Consider the following 20,274-nt stretch of genomic DNA (forward strand, 5'->3'; position numbering starts at 1 on the left):
GGGGGGGGAATCTGTTCACACACATCGGGGGGGGAATCTGTTCACACACATCGGGGGGGGGGAATCTGTTCACACACATATGGGGGGGGGGAATCTGTTCACACTCATCGGGGGGGGAATCTGTTCACACACATCGGGGGGGGAATCTGTTCACACACATCGGGGGGGGGGAATCTGTTCACACACATCGGGGGGGGGAATCTGTTCACACTCATCGGGGGGGGGAATCTGTTCACACACATCGGGGGGGGGGGAATCTGTTCACACACATCGGGGGGGGGGGAATCTGTTCACACACATCGGGGGGGGGGGGAATCTGTTCACACACATCGGGGGGGGAATCTGTTCACACACATCGGGGGGGGAATCTGTTCACACACATCGGGGGGGGAATCTGTTCACACTCATCGGGGGGGGAATCTGTTCACACTCATCGGGGGGGGAATCTGTTCACACACATCGGGGGGGGGGAATCTGTTCACACACATCGGGGGGGGGGGAATCTGTTCACACTCATCGGGGGGGGAATCTGTTCACACACATCGGGGGGGGGGGAATCTGTTCACACACATCGGGGGGGGAATCTGTTCACACACATCGGGGGGGGGGGAATCTGTTCACACACATCAGGGGGGGAATCTGTTCACACACATCGGGGGGGATCTGTTCACACATATGGGGGGGGGAATCTGTTCACACACATCGGGGGGGATCTGTTCACACACATCGGGGGGGGGGGAATCTGTTCACACACATCGGGGGGGAATCTGTCCGCACTCATCGGGGGGGGGGGGAATCTGTCCGCACACATGGGGGGGGGAATCTGTTCACACATATGGGGGGCTGTACAATTCCTGTACCCCTGTGATGGTGGTTGGGGATCCCCATCAGTCACCCCATTGCCCCTCACCCTGATTTTGTGCGGGAGGTTTCTATAAATCTGGTGCAGCTCTGCATAGACACCAATCAGCTTCCGGGTTTTATGGTCAAAGTTGGATCTGGCCATACATTGTACAATTTCCCCCTCGGGATTTACCTAATATCTCCTGCCGACGTCTGGAGTGCGGTTGGTCGCTGTCCATCCATTGGAAGTCTTCTCGGGGGACTTTGTTGCCCATCATCTCCGAGCCTCTTCCTCCCCCCCCAGCCTGAGCCCCTCTTATATCAGAAGGGGCGGAGCCTCTGACCACCAGCAGGAAATATCCCATTTCCTCCAATCTGTCGTCAGCGAGATCCATCGCCGCCTTCTCCATTGTAGTGTCCTGAGCCTGCGCTGGAAGGGTTAACTGCTCCTTTATCTCAGGGGAGGGGCAGGAAAAGCCAATCACAGGCCCGTCATCTGTGAACAGGGGCCACACATTATACAATTTCCTCTAGATTTCCCTTCATTAGATGTGACCTCATATTATACGGAACATTGTATAATGTATCATTGGTGTCAGGGGGATATAAAAAGCCCCATTATTGGTGTCAGGGGGATATAAAAAGCCCCATTATTGGTGTCAGGGGGATATAATAAGTCCCATTATTGGTGTCAGGGGGATATAAAAAGCCCCATTATTGGTGTCAGGGGATATAATAAGTCCCATTATTGGTGTCAGGGGGATATAAAAAGCCCCATTATTGGTGTCAGGGGATATAATAAGTCCCATTATTGGTGTCAGGGGGATATAATAAGTCCCATTATTGGTGTCAGGGGGATATAAAAAGCCCCATTATTGGTGTCAGGGGGATATAATAAGTCCCATTATTGGTGTCAGGGGGATATAATAAGTCCCATTATTGGTGTCAGGGGGATATAAAAAGCCCCATTATTGGTGTCAGGGGATATAATAAGTCCCATTATTGGTGTCAGGGGGATATAATAAGTCCCATTATTGGTGTCAGGGGGATATAAAAAGCCCCATTATTGGTGTCAGGGGGATATAATAAGTCCCATTATTGGTGTCAGGGGGATATAATAAGCCCCATTATTGGTGTCAGGGGGATATAATAAGTCCCATTATTGGTGTCAGGGGGATATAATAAGTCCCATTATTGGTGTCAGGGGGATATAATAAGCCCCATTATTGGTGTCAGGGGGATATAATAAGCCCCATTATTGGTGTCAGGGGGATATAAAAAGCCCCATTATTGGTGTCAGGGGGATATAATAAGCCTCATTATTGGTGTCAGGGGGATATAATAAGCCCCATTATTGGTGTCAGGGGGATATAATAAGCCCCATTATTGGTGTCGGGGATATAATAAGCCCCATTATTGGTGTCAGGGGGATATAATAAGCCCCATTATTGGTGTCAGGGGGATATAATAAGCCCCATTATTGGTGTCAGGGGGATATAATAAGCCCCATTATTGGTGTCAGGGGGATATAATAAGCCTCATTATTGGTGTCAGGGATATAATAAGCCCCATTATTGGTGTCAGGGGGATATAATAAGCCTCATTATTGGTGTCGGGATATAATAAGCCTCATTATTGGTGTCAGGGGGATATAAAAAGCCCCATTATTGGTGTCAGGGGGATATAATAAGTCCCATTATTGGTGTCAGGGGGATATAATAAGTCCCATTATTGGTGTCGGGGATATAATAAGTCCCATTATTGGTGTCAGGGGGATATAATAAGCCCCATTATTGGTGTCGGGGATATAATAGGCCTCATTATTGGTGTCAAGGGGATATAATAAGCCCCATTATTGGTGTCAGGGGGATATAATAAGCCTCATTATTGGTGTCAGGGGGATATAAAAAGCCCCAATTTTGGTGTCAGGGGGATATAATAAGCCTCATTATTGGTGTCAGGGGGATATAATAAGCCCCATTATTGGTGTCAGGGGGATATAATAAGTCCCATTATTGGTGTCGGGGATATAATAAGCCCCATTATTGGTGTCAGGGGGATATAATAAGCCCCATTATTGGTGTCAGGGGGATATAATAAGCCCCATTATTGGTGTCAGGGGGATATAATAAGCCCCATTATTGGTGTCAGGGGGATATAAAAAGCCCCATTATTGGTGTCAGGGGGATATAATAAGCCTCATTATTGGTGTCGGGGATATAATAAGCCCCATTATTGGTGTCAGGGGGATATAATAAGCCCCATTATTGGTGTCAGGGGGATATAATAAGCCTCATTATTGGTGTCAGGGATATAATAAGCCCCATTATTGGTGTCAGGGGGATATAATAAGCCTCATTATTGGTGTCGGGATATAATAAGCCTCATTATTGGTGTCAGGGGGATATAAAAAGCCCCATTATTGGTGTCAGGGGGATATAATAAGTCCCATTATTGGTGTCAGGGGGATATAATAAGTCCCATTATTGGTGTCGGGGATATAATAAGTCCCATTATTGGTGTCAGGGGGATATAATAAGCCCCATTATTGGTGTCGGGGATATAATAGGCCTCATTATTGGTGTCAAGGGGATATAATAAGCCCCATTATTGGTGTCAGGGGGATATAATAAGCCTCATTATTGGTGTCAGGGGGATATAAAAAGCCCCAATTTTGGTGTCAGGGGGATATAATAAGCCTCATTATTGGTGTCAGGGGGATATAATAAGCCCCATTATTGGTGTCAGGGGGATATAATAAGTCCCATTATTGGTGTCGGGGATATAATAAGCCCCATTATTGGTGTCAGGGGGATATAATAAGCCCCATTATTGGTGTCAGGGGGATATAATAAGCCTCATTATTGGTGTCAGGGGGATATAATAAGTCCCATTATTGGTGTCGGGGATATAATAAGCCCCATTATTGGTGTCAGGGGGATATAATAAGCCCCATTATTGGTGTCAGGGGGATATAATAAGTCCCATTATTGGTGTCGGGGATATAATAAGCCTCATTATTGGTGTCAGGGGGATATAATAGGCCCCATTATTGGTGTCAAGGGGATATAATAAGCCCCATTATTGGTGTCAGGGGGATATAATAAGCCCCATTATTGGTGTCGGGATATAATAGGCCCCATTATTGGTGTCAGGGGGATATAATAAGCCTCATTATTGGTGTTGGGGATATAATAAGCCCCATTATTGGTGTCAGGGGGATATAATAAGCCCCATTATTGGTGTCAGGGGGATATAATAAGCCCCATTATTGGTGTCAGGGGGATATAATAAGCCTCATTATTGGTGTCAGGGGGATATAATAAGCCCCATTATTGGTGTCAGGGGGATATAATAAGCCTCATTATTGGTGTCAGGGGGATATAATAAGCCCCATTATTGGTGTCAGGGGGATATAATAAGCCCCATTATTGGTGACAGGGGGATATAATAAGCCTCATTATTGGTGTCAGGGGGATATAATAAGCCTCATTATTGGTGTCAGGGGGATATAATAAGCCCCATTATTGGTGTCAGGGGGATATAATAAGCCCCATTATTGGTGTCAGGGGGATATAATAAGCCCCATTATTGGTGTCGGGGATATAATAAGCCTGATTATTGGTGTCAGGGGGATATAATAAGTCCCATTATTGGTGTCGGGGATATAATAAGCCCCATTATTGGTGTCAGGGGGATATAATAAGCCCCATTATTGGTGTCAGGGGGATATAATAAGTCCCATTATTGGTGTCGGGGATATAATAAGCCTCATTATTGGTGTCAGGGGGATATAATAAGCCCCATTATTGGTGTCAGGGGGATATAATAAGCCCCATTATTGGTGTCAGGGGGATATAATAAGTCCCATTATTGGTGTCAGGGGGATATAATAAGTCCCATTATTGGTGTCGGGGATATAATAAGCCCCATTATTGGTGTCAGGGGGATATAATAAGTCCCATTATTGGTGTCAGGGGGATATAATAAGCCCCATTATTGGTGTCAGGGGGATATAATAAGCCCCATTATTGGTGTCAGGGGGATATAATAAGCCCCATTATTGGTGTCAGGGGGATATAAGCCCCATTACTGGTGTCAGGGGGATATAATAAGTCCCATTATTGGTGTCGGGGATATAATAAGCCCCATTATTGGTGTCAGGGGGATATAATAAGTCCCATTATTGGTGTCAGGGGGATATAATAAGCCCCATTATTGGTGTCAGGGGGATATAATAAGTCCCATTATTGGTGTCAGGGGGATATAATAAGTCCCATTATTGGTGTCAGGGGGATATAATAAGCCCCATTATTGGTGTCAGGGGGATATAATAAGCCCCATTATTGGTGTCAGGGGGATATAAAAAGCCCCATTATTGGTGTCAGGGGGATATAATAAGCCTCATTATTGGTGTCAGGGGGATATAATAAGCCCCATTATTGGTGTCAGGGGGATATAATAAGCCCCATTATTGGTGTCGGGGATATAATAAGCCCCATTATTGGTGTCAGGGGGATATAATAAGCCCCATTATTGGTGTCAGGGGGATATAATAAGCCCCATTATTGGTGTCAGGGGGATATAATAAGCCCCATTATTGGTGTCAGGGGGATATAATAAGCCTCATTATTGGTGTCAGGGATATAATAAGCCCCATTATTGGTGTCAGGGGGATATAATAAGCCTCATTATTGGTGTCGGGATATAATAAGCCTCATTATTGGTGTCAGGGGGATATAAAAAGCCCCATTATTGGTGTCAGGGGGATATAATAAGTCCCATTATTGGTGTCAGGGGGATATAATAAGTCCCATTATTGGTGTCGGGGATATAATAAGTCCCATTATTGGTGTCAGGGGGATATAATAAGCCCCATTATTGGTGTCGGGGATATAATAGGCCTCATTATTGGTGTCAAGGGGATATAATAAGCCCCATTATTGGTGTCAGGGGGATATAATAAGCCTCATTATTGGTGTCAGGGGGATATAAAAAGCCCCAATTTTGGTGTCAGGGGGATATAATAAGCCTCATTATTGGTGTCAGGGGGATATAATAAGCCCCATTATTGGTGTCAGGGGGATATAATAAGTCCCATTATTGGTGTCGGGGATATAATAAGCCCCATTATTGGTGTCAGGGGGATATAATAAGCCCCATTATTGGTGTCAGGGGGATATAATAAGCCCCATTATTGGTGTCAGGGGGATATAATAAGCCCCATTATTGGTGTCAGGGGGATATAAAAAGCCCCATTATTGGTGTCAGGGGGATATAATAAGCCTCATTATTGGTGTCGGGGATATAATAAGCCCCATTATTGGTGTCAGGGGGATATAATAAGCCCCATTATTGGTGTCAGGGGGATATAATAAGCCTCATTATTGGTGTCAGGGATATAATAAGCCCCATTATTGGTGTCAGGGGGATATAATAAGCCTCATTATTGGTGTCGGGATATAATAAGCCTCATTATTGGTGTCAGGGGGATATAAAAAGCCCCATTATTGGTGTCAGGGGGATATAATAAGTCCCATTATTGGTGTCAGGGGGATATAATAAGTCCCATTATTGGTGTCGGGGATATAATAAGTCCCATTATTGGTGTCAGGGGGATATAATAAGCCCCATTATTGGTGTCGGGGATATAATAGGCCTCATTATTGGTGTCAAGGGGATATAATAAGCCCCATTATTGGTGTCAGGGGGATATAATAAGCCTCATTATTGGTGTCAGGGGGATATAAAAAGCCCCAATTTTGGTGTCAGGGGGATATAATAAGCCTCATTATTGGTGTCAGGGGGATATAATAAGCCCCATTATTGGTGTCAGGGGGATATAATAAGTCCCATTATTGGTGTCGGGGATATAATAAGCCCCATTATTGGTGTCAGGGGGATATAATAAGCCCCATTATTGGTGTCAGGGGGATATAATAAGCCTCATTATTGGTGTCAGGGGGATATAATAAGTCCCATTATTGGTGTCGGGGATATAATAAGCCCCATTATTGGTGTCAGGGGGATATAATAAGCCCCATTATTGGTGTCAGGGGGATATAATAAGTCCCATTATTGGTGTCGGGGATATAATAAGCCTCATTATTGGTGTCAGGGGGATATAATAGGCCCCATTATTGGTGTCAAGGGGATATAATAAGCCCCATTATTGGTGTCAGGGGGATATAATAAGCCCCATTATTGGTGTCGGGATATAATAGGCCCCATTATTGGTGTCAGGGGGATATAATAAGCCTCATTATTGGTGTTGGGGATATAATAAGCCCCATTATTGGTGTCAGGGGGATATAATAAGCCCCATTATTGGTGTCAGGGGGATATAATAAGCCCCATTATTGGTGTCAGGGGGATATAATAAGCCTCATTATTGGTGTCAGGGGGATATAATAAGCCCCATTATTGGTGTCAGGGGGATATAATAAGCCTCATTATTGGTGTCAGGGGGATATAATAAGCCCCATTATTGGTGTCAGGGGGATATAATAAGCCCCATTATTGGTGACAGGGGGATATAATAAGCCTCATTATTGGTGTCAGGGGGATATAATAAGCCTCATTATTGGTGTCAGGGGGATATAATAAGCCCCATTATTGGTGTCAGGGGGATATAATAAGCCCCATTATTGGTGTCAGGGGGATATAATAAGCCCCATTATTGGTGTCGGGGATATAATAAGCCTGATTATTGGTGTCAGGGGGATATAATAAGTCCCATTATTGGTGTCGGGGATATAATAAGCCCCATTATTGGTGTCAGGGGGATATAATAAGCCCCATTATTGGTGTCAGGGGGATATAATAAGTCCCATTATTGGTGTCGGGGATATAATAAGCCTCATTATTGGTGTCAGGGGGATATAATAAGCCCCATTATTGGTGTCAGGGGGATATAATAAGCCCCATTATTGGTGTCAGGGGGATATAATAAGTCCCATTATTGGTGTCAGGGGGATATAATAAGTCCCATTATTGGTGTCGGGGATATAATAAGCCCCATTATTGGTGTCAGGGGGATATAATAAGTCCCATTATTGGTGTCAGGGGGATATAATAAGCCCCATTATTGGTGTCAGGGGGATATAATAAGCCCCATTATTGGTGTCAGGGGGATATAATAAGCCCCATTATTGGTGTCAGGGGGATATAAGCCCCATTACTGGTGTCAGGGGGATATAATAAGTCCCATTATTGGTGTCGGGGATATAATAAGCCCCATTATTGGTGTCAGGGGGATATAATAAGTCCCATTATTGGTGTCAGGGGGATATAATAAGCCCCATTATTGGTGTCAGGGGGATATAATAAGCCCCATTATTGGTGTCAGGGGGATATAATAAGCCCCATTATTGGTGTCAGGGGGATATAATAAGCCCCATTATTGGTGTAAGGGGGATATAATAAGCCCCATTATTGGTGTCAGGGGGATATAAAAAGCCTCATTATTGGTGTCAGGGGATATAATAAGCCTCATTATTGGTGTCAGGGGGATATAAGCGGACCCTGCAAGACAGAAGAGGGAGCGGAAAGCTGATGACTCATCGGTCGTTAGGGACGTGGCGGACAGCTTCCCGAACACCTCCTTAGCAACCAGCTATATACAGTGTGTTTAATGAGGAAGGGGGAAAAATAGAGTTTAAAAACGGATGTGAGCGGATCGGATGTCAGCATAACGGATGTGAGCGGATGGGATGTGAGCGGATTGGATGTGATGTGAGGGGATCGGATATGATGTGAGGGGATCGGATGTGATGTGAGGAGATCGGATGTGATGTGAGGGGATTGGATGTCAGCGGATCGGATGTGATGTGAGGGGATCGGATGTGAGGGGATCGGATGTCAGCAGATCGGATGTGATGTGAGGAGATCGGATGTGATGTGAGATCGGATGTGATGTGAGATCGGATGTGATGTGAGGAGATCGGATGTGATGTGAGGAGATCGGATGTGATGTGAGATTGGATGTGATGTGAGATCGGATGTGATGTGAGGAGATTGGATGTGATGTGAGGGGATCGGATGTGATGTGAGATTGGATGTGATGTGAGGAGATTGGATGTGATGTGAGATTGGATGTGATGTGAGGAGATTGGATGTGATGTGAGGGGATCGGATGTGATGTGAGGGGATCGGATGTGATGTGAGATTGGATGTGATGTGAGATCGGATGTGATGTGAGGGGATCGGATGTGATGTGAGATCGGATGTGATGTGAGGGGATCGGATGTGATGTGAGGAGATCGGATGTGATGTGAGGGGATCGGATGTGATGTGTGGGGATCGGATGTGATGTGAGGGGATCGGATGTGATGTGAGGAGATCTGATGTGATGTGAGGGGATCGGATGTGATGTGAGGAGATCGGATGTGATGTGAGGAGATCTGATGTGATGTGAGGGGATCGGATGTGATGTGAGGAGATCGGATGTGATGTGAGGGGATCGGATGTGATGTGAGGGGATCGGATGTGATGTGAGGGGATCGGATGTGATGTGAGGAGATCGGATGTGATGTGAGGAGATCGGATGTGATGTGAGGAGATCGGATGTGATGTGAGGGGATTGGATGTGATGTGAGGGGATCGGATGTGATGTGAGATTGGATGTGATGTGAGATCGGATGTGATGTGAGGGGATCGGATGTAATGTGAGGGGATCGGATGTGATGTAAGGAGATCGGATGTGATGTGAGGAGATTGGATGTGATGTGAGGGGATCGGATGTGATGTGAGATCGGATGTGATGTGAGGAGATTGGATGTGATGTGAGGGGATCGGATGTGATGTGAGGGGATCGGATGTGATGTGAGGGGATCGGATGTGATGTGAGGGGATCAGGTGTGATGTGAGGAGATTGGATGTGATGTGAGGGGATCGGATGTGATGTGAGGGGATTGGATGTGATGTGAGGGGATCGGATGTAATGGGGATATAATAAGCCCCATTATTGGTGTCAGGGGGATATAATAAGCCCCATTATTGGTGTCAGGGGGATATAATAAGCCCCATTATTGGTGTCAGGGGGATATAATAAGCCCCATTATTGGTGTCAGGGGGATATAATAAGCCCCATTATTGGTGTAAGGGGGATATAATAAGCCCCATTATTGGTGTCAGGGGGATATAAAAAGCCTCATTATTGGTGTCAGGGGATATAATAAGCCCCATTATTGGTGTCAGGGGGATATAAGCGGACCCTGCAAGACAGAAGAGGGAGCGGAAAGCTGATGACTCATCGGTCGTTAGGGACGTGGCGGACAGCTTCCCGAACACCTCCTTAGCAACCAGCTATATACAGTGTGTTTAATGAGGAAGGGGGAAAAATAGAGTTTAAAAACGGATGTGAGCGGATGGGATGTGAGCGGATTGGATGTGATGTGAGGGGATCGGATATGATGTGAGGGGATCGGATGTGATGTGAGGAGATCGGATGTGATGTGAGGGGATTGGATGTCAGCGGATCGGATGTGATGTGAGGGGATCGGATGTGATGTGAGGGGATCGGATGTCAGCAGATCGGATGTGATGTGAGGAGATCGGATGTGATGTGAGATCGGATGTGATGTGAGGAGATCGGATGTGATGTGAGGAGATCGGATGTGATGTGAGATTGGATGTGATGTGAGATCGATGTGATGTGAGGAGATTGGATGTGATGTGAGGGGATCGGATGTGATGTGAGATTGGATGTGATGTGAGGAGATTGGATGTGATGTGAGATTGGATGTGATGTGAGGAGATTGGATGTGATGTGAGATTGGATGTGATGTGAGGAGATTGGATGTGATGTGAGGGGATCGGATGTGATGTGAGAGGATCGGATGTGATGTGAGATTGGATGTGATGTGAGATCGGATGTGATGTGAGGGGATCGGATGTGATGTGAGATCGGATGTGATGTGAGGGGATCGGATGTGATGTGAGGAGATCGGATGTGATGTGAGGGGATCGGATGTGATGTGTGGGGATCGGATGTGATGTGAGGGGATCGGATGTGATGTGAGGAGATCTGATGTGATGTGAGGGGATCGGATGTGATGTGAGGAGATCGGATGTGATGTGAGGGGATCGGATGTGATGTGAGGAGATCGGATGTGATGTGAGGGGATCGGATGTGATGTGAGGGGATCGGATGTGATGTGAGGGGATCGGATGTGATGTGAGGGGATCGGATGTGATGTGAGGGGATCGGATGTGATGTGAGATTGGATGTGATGTGAGATCGGATGTGATGTGAGGGGATCGGATGTAATGTGAGGGGATCGGATGTGATGTGAGGAGATCGGATGTGATGTGAGGAGATTGGATGTGATGTGAGGGGATCGGATGTGATGTGAGATCGGATGTGATGTGAGGAGATTGGATGTGATGTGAGGGGATCGGATGTGATGTGAGGGGATCGGATGTGATGTGAGGGGATCGGATGTGATGTGAGGGGATCAGATGTGATGTGAGGAGATTGGATGTGATGTGAGGGGATCGGATGTGATGTGAGGGGATTGGATGTGATGTGAGGGGATCGGATGTAATGTGAGATTGGATGTGATGTGAGATCGGATGTGATGTGAGGGGATCGGATGTGATGTGAGGGGATCGGATGTGATGTGAGATCGGATGTGATGTGAGGGGATCGGATGTGATGTGAGGAGATCGGATGTGATGTGAGGGGATCGGATGTGATGTGTGGGGATCGGATGTGATGTGAGGGGATCGGATGTGATGTGAGGAGATCTGATGTGATGTGAGGGGATCGGATGTGATGTGAGGAGATCGGATGTGATGTGAGGAGATCTGATGTGATATGAGGGGATCGGATGTGATGTGAGGAGATCGGATGTGATGTGAGGGGATCGGATGTGATGTGAGGGGATCGGATGTGATGTGAGGGGATCGGATGTGATGTGAGGGGATTGGATGTGATGTGAGGGGATCGGATGTGATGTGAGATTGGATGTGATGTGAGATCGGATGTGATGTGAGGGGATCGGATGTAATGTGAGGGGATCGGATGTGATGTGAGGAGATCGGATGTGATGTGAGGAGATTGGATGTGATGTGAGGGGATCGGATGTGATGTGAGATCGGATGTGATGTGAGGAGATCGGATGTGATGTGAGGGGATCGGATGTGATGTGAGGGGATCAGATGTGATGTGAGGAGATTGGATGTGATGTGAGGGGATCGGATGTGATGTGAGGGGATTGGATGTGATGTGAGGGGATCGGATGTAATGTGAGATTGGATGTGATGTGAGATCGGATGTGATGTGAGGGGATCGGATGTGATGTGAGGAGATCGGATGTGATGTGAGGAGATTGGATGTGATGTGAGGGGATCGGATGTGATGTGAGGAGATCGGATGTGATGTGAGGAGATCGGATGTGATGTGAGGGGATCGGATGTGAGGAGATTGGATGTGATGTGAGGGGATCGGATGTGATGTGAGATTGGATGTGATGTGAGATCGGATGTGATGTGAGGGGATTGGATGTGATGTGAAGCGATTGGATGTGATGTGAGGCGATTGGATGTGATGTGAGGGGATCGGATGTGATGTGAGGAGATCGGATGTGATGTGAGGAGATCGGATGTGATGTGAGGGGATCGGATGTGATGTGAGGGGATCGGATGTGATGTGAGGAGATCGGATGTGATGTGAGGAGATCGGATGTGATGTGAGGAGATCGGATGTGATGTGAGGAGATCGGATGTGATGTGAGGAGATCGGATGTGATGTGAGGGGATCGGATGTGATGTGAGGAGATCGGATGTGATGTGAGGAGATCGGATGTGATGTGAGGGGATCGGATGTGATGTGAGGGGATCGGATGTGATGTGAGGAGATCGGATGTGATGTGAGGAGATCGGATGTGATGTGAGGAGATCGGATGTGATGTGAGGAGATCGGATGTGATGTGAGGAGATCGGATGTGATGTGAGGGGATCGGATGTGATGTGAGGAGATCGGATGTGATGTGAGGAGATCGGATGTGATGTGAGGAGACTGGATGTGATGTGAGGAGATTGGATGTGATGTGAGGAGATCGGATGTGATGTGAGGAGATCGGATGTGATGTGAGGAGATTGGATGTGATGTGAGGAGATTGGATGTGATGTGAGGGGATCGGATATGAGGGGATGTGATGTCAGCGGATCGGATGTCTGTGTAGAGGACAGTCTATGATGTGACTGGCGCATGCGCAGTGCCTCTCTGCACTGAGAACACACAGAGTTTACATGGGAAGCAGAGCACTGTGCTGCGATCGTGACTTCATTGTCGCCATTCAGACAGCTGCAGCACGTGATCCCAGAAGGAAGATCGGGGGAAGATGGAACCGCCTGCACAGCCAGGCACACCGCATTTCCACAGGCATTCCCCACCCGAACAGCCAGGCACACCGCATTTCCACAGGCATTCCCCACCTGAACAGCCAGGCACACCGCATTTCCACAGGCATTCCCCACCCAGCCAGGCACACCGCATTTCCACAGGCATTCCCCACCCAGCCAGGCACACCGCATTTCCACAGGCATTCCCCACCCGAACAGCCAGGCACACCGCATTTCCACAGGCATTCCCCACCCGAACAGCCAGTCACACCGCATTTCCACAGGCATTCCCCACCCGAACAGCCAGGCACACCGCATTTCCACAGGCATTCCCCACCCGAACAGCCAGGCACACCGCATTTCCACAGGCATTCCCCACCCAGCCAGGCACACCGCATTTCCACAGGCATTCCCCACCCAGCCAGGCACACCGCATTTCCACAGGCATTCCTCACCCGAACAGCCAGGCACACCGCATTTCCACAGGCATTCCCCACCCGAACAGCCAGGCACACCGCATTTCCACAGGCATTCCCCACCCGAACAGCCAGGCACACCGCATTTCCACAGGCATTCCAGAGTCAGAGAACAGTCCAGCACTTTGTTTTTGTATTTTATTGAGTGGACAAAACTTGGATGGGGGTGGGGGGAGGGGTCCAGGAGCTTTGGGCAGCTGTCTGGGGGTGGGTTCTGCATCACTGGGGGGCGGGGCAATGATGTCAGCAAGAGCAATTTGGCCACACCAAGTATTTTCTACTTTTCTGCTATAAATCATATCCAATAAAAAAGAAAAGGTCAGCAACATATAACAGGACTGTGTGGTGAACAACCTGACACTAATAATACTATGCACTGTCACTGTACTAATGACACATGGCTGGAAAGGGGGTAACTGCGCGCCTAACAATGTGTAATGTTCATTGCTTTACTGAGCTATGTGCCTGGAAAAAGTATTCATACCCCTTGAAATTCCCCACATTTTGTTACAACCAAAAACATAAATGTATTTTATTGGGATTTTATGTGATAGACCAACACAAAGTGTCACATAATTGTGAAGTGGAAGTAAAATGATAAATTATACAAATAAATATGTGAAAAGTGTGGGGGAGGGGCATTTGTATGGCGCCCCCCGGAGTCAATACTTTGTAGAACCCCCTTTCTCTACAAGTCTTTTTGGGGATGTCTCTACCAGCTTTGCACATCTAGAGAGGACATTTCTGCCCATTCTTCTTTGTAAAATATCTCAAGTTCTGTCAGATTGGATGGAGAGCGTCTGTGAACAGCAATTTTCAAGTCTTGCCACAGATTCTCAATGTGATTTAGGTCTGGACTGTGACTGGGCCATTCTAACACATGAATATGCTGTGATCTAAACCATTCCATTGTAGCTCTGGCTGGATGTTTCGGGTCGTTGTCCTGCTGGAAGGTGAACCTCCGCCCCAGTCTCAAGTCTTTTGTAGACTCTAACAGGTTTTCTTCTAAGATTGTCCTGTATTTGTCTCCATCCATCTTCCCGTCAACTCTGACCAGCTTCCCTGTCCCTGCTGAAGAAAAGCATCCCCACCACATGATGCTGCCACCACCATGTTTCATGGTGGGGATGGTGTGTTCAGGGTGATGTGCAGTGTTAGTTTTCCCCACACATAGCGTTTTGCTTTTAGGCCATAAAGTTGAATTTTGGTCTCCTCTGACCAGATCACCTTCTTCCACATGTTTGCTGTGTCCTCCACATGGCTTCTCACAAACTACAAACAGGACTTCTTATGACTTTCTTTCACCAATGTCTTTCTTCTTGTCACTCTTCCATAAAGGGCAGATTTGTGGAGAACACGACTAATAGTTGTCCTGTGGACAGATTCTCCCACCTGAGCTGTGGATCTCTGCAGCTCCTCCAGAGTTACCATGGACCTCTTGGCTCTTCTCTGATGAATGTTCTCCTTGCCCGGCCGGTCAGTTTAGGTGGACGGCCATGTCTTGGTAGGTTTGCAGTTGTGCCATACTCTTTCCATTTTCTGATGATGGATTGAACAGAGCTCCGTGAGATGTTCAAAGCTTGGGAGATCTTTTTATAACCTAACCCTGCTTTATACTTCTCCACAACTTTATCCCTGACCTGTCTGGTGTGTTCCTTGGCCTTCATGATGCTGTTTGTTCACTAAAGGTTCTCTAAACAAACCTCTGAGGGCTTCACAGAACAGCTGTATTTATACTGAGATTATATTACACACGGGTGGACCCTATTTACGGATTAGGTGACTTTTTCCACTTGTGCTGCAGCGAATGGCAGCACAGTCTTCTGGGTCCACACACATATGCAGACCCGGAAGAAAAGCCACGACGTACAGGTGCATGATTGTATGAGCCAACCTTCCGCAGTAAAGATACTGAAGCGAGTCAGAAAGCGGTTAACCTTTATGGGTCCTGGTTATTTTTTGTGTAAGACTTTAAGTGTTAAAGGAGAAGTCCACCCTAAAACTAAAATCCCTACATGTATAGACATCCCCGATTGAACACTGACCTATCTAACCCTGTAAAGAAGAAATCGCTATACATGCCTTTCCTGAAGCCGGTCCCCATAGTAATGCTAGTAATGCTATGGGTGACGTCACTTCCCATTCATTTCACGGCCGTTGACGGCTCTGTCCTCTGCAGAGCTTCCCCCGCTGGAGATCGGGTCAGATTGGCTTCAGAAAAGGTATGTATAGCAATTTCTTCTTTACAGGGCTAGATAGGTTAGTGTTCGATCGGGGGTATCTGAAGATGCAGGGGTTCTAGTGTTAGGGTGGACTTCCACTTTAATGGGTTCAGGTAGCAGAGGTTCACCATCAGCCCACAATGACGGACGCTCGCCTTGTTTTCCAGGTATTGAAGTGCAGTGTAAATATTATTCCTATTCCCCATTGTTCTCTGAGTGAACTGTACAAAGCATCCAGACGTGTCCATTGTGCTGCTTCCAGGCTCTCTGCGGGACACGTGTTCTCCTCGGGTTGGTGGACTCCCCGGCTCTCAGGTATGTACCCGTATTTTCTTTGATCACAAAGTGAAAATGAGACTTGGTAGCAGAGGGTGGAGGACTTGGAAGGAACACATTGATTCCAATCTCAGAATATCTTATGAATCCCAACGGATCACACATTGTCCCATTACAAGCAGATTTGACACAAACATTCTTGGCCAACATAAGTATGAAATTGAAATGAGTATTTAAAGACAAAAGTGTAAGGTCAACTTATCAGATTCCTCAACCCCTCCGGTGGCCCATTAGAAAAATGTTATGGTGTCGGGGAGGTAATGGGGAGATGTTTTGGACAGGTAACCCTCTCCACTTCCATGAGAGATGAATGCATACATAATGTGTATTACTTTGGCCGGCTCCTCCTTACTTACACTATTGGCAGCCCACTGGACAGGTAAGAAGTGTCATAATACTCTCTAACTCCCTCATCACCTCCTCCCATATCCGCCTCCGGGACTTCTCCCAAGCCTCGCCCATCCTCTGGAATTCCCTACCCCAATCTGTCAGACTGTCTCCAAATGTATCCACTTTTAGGCGTTCCCTGAAAACTTTCCTCTTCAGAGAAGCCTATCCTGCCTCCATCTATTAACTGCACTATTTTCTCCATTAGCTCATCCCCCACAGCTACTACCCTTTTGTATAACTTGACCCTCCCTCCTAGATTGTAAGCTCTAATGAGCAGGGCCCTCTGATTCCTCCTGTATTGAATTGTATTGTACTTGTATTGTCTGCCCTAATGTTGTAAAGCGCTGCGTAAACTGTCGGAGCTATATAAATCCTGTATAATAATAATAATACAAAAATAGGAATACACACTGTACAAAATTAAAGAACATTTTGACATTCATAAATTACCTATCAAGATAAATAGTAGAACAAAACTTTCTATGTTACAATTTGAAAGTATTCAAGGCAGGCCCTTGCACTACATGCTTTGGTGAATTCATCCAGGAATATGACCACAAAGAGGTAGGTATAGTGTGTATGGGTTTTGCAAAGTCAGCAGATAGAGGATTGGTATCGGTTGGGGGGGGAGGGAGGGTTCCAAATGAGTTTGTGCCCCCAAAAAATGGCCTCTTGCACTCTGCCTGAATTTGAGGACAATAACATTTTTACACATTTTAGGGGGTGTTTAGGGTAAAGCACTACAATGGAGCTGACAAAATACATTGTTAAGTGACTAGGCTAGGTGTATATGGGCCCAGGATAGCATGCTGGGGAGGTTAGTGAAGGAAAATATGCATGAAGGACAAAAAAGGAGCATAAAAAGCTTACAGCATGCATGAGGACAAAGAGGACATTCACAGCATATTACAATCATGGTAATTAGGGAATGAGGAAAGAAATACAATAAATTAGATAACATTAAATACATAGAATGTGATGTTAAAGACTAAAACTTACCATAATATAGTCCTTCTGCAGGACTTGAATAATGGCAGAATAGGTCTTTGGAATAATGATTCCCAGAGCCTGGGGGAAGATCCCAGTCGTAAACTTGATGTCGTGGAGACTTCTCCCCGTTGCCAAGTACCTCAAGGTGGCGACGAGCCTTTGCTCGGGAGTAATGGCAAGCCGCATCCATGTGTCCTGCTTCTTAATATAGGGGGTCAACAATGCCAAGAGTTGGTGAAAGCAGGGGTCCGTCATCCGGAGATAATTCCTAAAATCATCCAGATTATTCTTCTGGAGCTCCCACAGCATAGGCATATGACAGAATTGGTCACAATTAAGCAACCAATTTTTGGTCCAAGAACTCCTCCTGGACTTGGGCCAAAGCAATAACTCCAAGCCCAATGATAGCACATTCTCTCCTCCGATTCCGCAACATGGCTGGTTGACTAATGGCCATTCAGAAACGAACTGAAAAGCGCGAATCAACACTCACCAAACTTCTAACACGAAATTAGTAGAAGGAGCCCAAAGGGTGGTGCATGAAAACTGATCTTTATCAGCCCGTAGTACGTCTAGTACATCACTACGTTTGGGTTTGTTGGCCGACAATTGTGTGCCGTTTGTATGCAAGATAAGTTTGGGGCCAACGCCCTTCGGACAAAAGTCCGAGGTTTTGTCTGTGGAAAATCCGATCGTGTGAACGAGGCTTAAGTGTGGGAAGATAGAATAAAGAAGCTCACACATTCAAAGGAAGTTCCTGTCTCAGGTCATTTGAAAAAAAAAAAAAAAAATCACTAAACTTCAGCTTTAAATTGGAACTTCTCTCCCCCAATCACCAGTGACTCGGGGGATCCTCAGCCTCCCATCATCAGTACAGATAGGAAGGGAGATTAGATTTACTTTTTTCACATTTCTTCAGTGTCTTCCTGGTTTCTAGCCACAATGATGTCATACATCCCAGGAGTCTTCATGGGAGGTGGGGCCAATCAGCTAAGCCACACCCTCATGCCTGAACTAAGGGCAAACTAATTCCAGAAAGTCAATGCTACATGAATCACCGGCCCTTACTCAAGATGGCCACAGTTAGCTTTACTAACTAGGGGGTGTTTTTCAAAGTGATTTCTCAACTAAATAAAAGCATGAAGACATGAATAAATGGAGACTTGGATGGATGAAGACATGGAGGGATGGATGGAGACATGGAAACTTGGATGGATGGAGACATGGAGGGATGAAGACATGGAGATATGGATGGAGGCATGGAGGGATGGATGAAGACATGGAGGGATGGATGGAGACATGAAGGGATGAATGGAGACATGGATAAGGGGATGGATGGAGACTTGGATGGATGGAGACATGGATAAAGGGATGGATGGAGACTTGGAAGGATGGATAAAGGGATGGATGGAGACTTGGAGGGATGGATGAAAACATGGAGGGGTGGATGGAGACATGAAGACATGGAGGGATGGATGGAGACATGGAGGGATGGAGACTTGGATGAAGACATGGATGGATGGAGACATAGATAGAGGGATGGAGACTTGGATGGATGGAGACATTGATGGATGGAGACATGGATAAAAGGATGGATGGAGATTTGACTGTAAGGAGGGAGGGATGGATGAAGACTTGGATGCATGGAGGGAGGGATGGAGACATGGATGGATGGATTGAGACATGGATAGATGGATAGATGGATGGATGTGGAAGGCGCACTGCCTGCTCCAACTCCTCTGCACTCCCTAATCTCCAGACTAATCCCGGCCACACACTGGCAGCAATTTGGATGAATGGAGACTTGAATGCATGAAGTGAGGGATGGAGGCATGGATAGATGGATGGAGGGAGGGAGGGGATGGATGGAGGGATGGAGACATAGATGGGGGGAGTAGATGGATGAAGACATGAATGGAGGAAGACATGAATGGATGGAGACATAGGTAAATTTTACTATCCATAGGCGACGTTTTAAAAGCCTTTACAGGTCACCAGATGTACAGAGGAAGTCTGGTGATAGAATTACTGCCCATGAGCTGACATTCACGGTGATACCTCACATGTGCAGGACGATCGGTGTCCATTCCAATCAGGTGTCAATTCTACATCCCTGTCAGGTGTCTGGTGTCCTCTGTCGGGTCTGTCTGGTGTCCTCTGTCGGGTCTATCTGTCTGGTGTCCTCTGTCGGGTCTGTCTGTCTGGTGTCCTCTGTCGGGTCTGTCTGGTGTCCTGTCGGGTCTATCTGTCTGTCTGGTGTCCTCTGTCGGGTCTGTCTGTCTGGTGTCCTCTGTCGGGTTTGTCTGTTTGTCTGGTGTCCTCTGTCGGGTCTGTCTGGTATCCTCTGTCGGGTCTGTCTGGTGTCCTCTGTCGGGTCTGTCTGTCTGGTGTCCTCTGTCGGGTCTGTCTGTCTGGTGTCCTCTGTCGGGTCTGTCTGTCTGGTGTCCTCTGTCGGGTCTGTCTGGTGTCCTCTGTCGGGTCTGTCTGGTGTCCTCTGTCGGGTCTGTCTGGTGTCCTCTGTCGGGTCTGTCTGTCTGGTGTCCTCTGTCGGGTCTGTCTGGTGTCCTCTGTCGGGTCTGTCTGGTGTCCTCTGTCGGGTCTGTCTGGTGTCCTCTGTCGGGTCTGTCTGGTGTCCTGTCGGGTCTATCTGTCTGTCTGGTGTCCTCTCT

General features: G+C 46.9%; 1 protein-coding gene across 2 annotated transcripts in view; it reads right to left on the reverse strand.

The window, feature by feature from the left end:
• The window catches only part of DEGS2 (delta 4-desaturase, sphingolipid 2), a 47,656-nt gene extending 27,606 nt beyond the window's left edge, over positions 1-20,050 (reverse strand). Inside the window, exon 1 of one of the 2 annotated variants that reach the window (XM_073610184.1) lies at positions 17,615-20,050. In XM_073610184.1, the coding sequence (XP_073466285.1) occupies positions 17,615-17,795 (181 nt within the window). In that variant the 5' untranslated portion in view covers positions 17,796-20,050. Of the gene's footprint in view, positions 1-1,036; positions 1,269-17,614 lie in introns of those variants that run through there. The other variant, XM_073610185.1, reaches the window with a different exon arrangement.
• Positions 20,051-20,274: the final 224 nt, after the last annotated feature.

Source organism: Aquarana catesbeiana, linkage group LG13 (assembly GCF_042186555.1).
Source record: "Aquarana catesbeiana isolate 2022-GZ linkage group LG13, ASM4218655v1, whole genome shotgun sequence".
NCBI classification, from domain to species: Eukaryota; Metazoa; Chordata; class Amphibia; order Anura; family Ranidae; genus Aquarana; species Aquarana catesbeiana.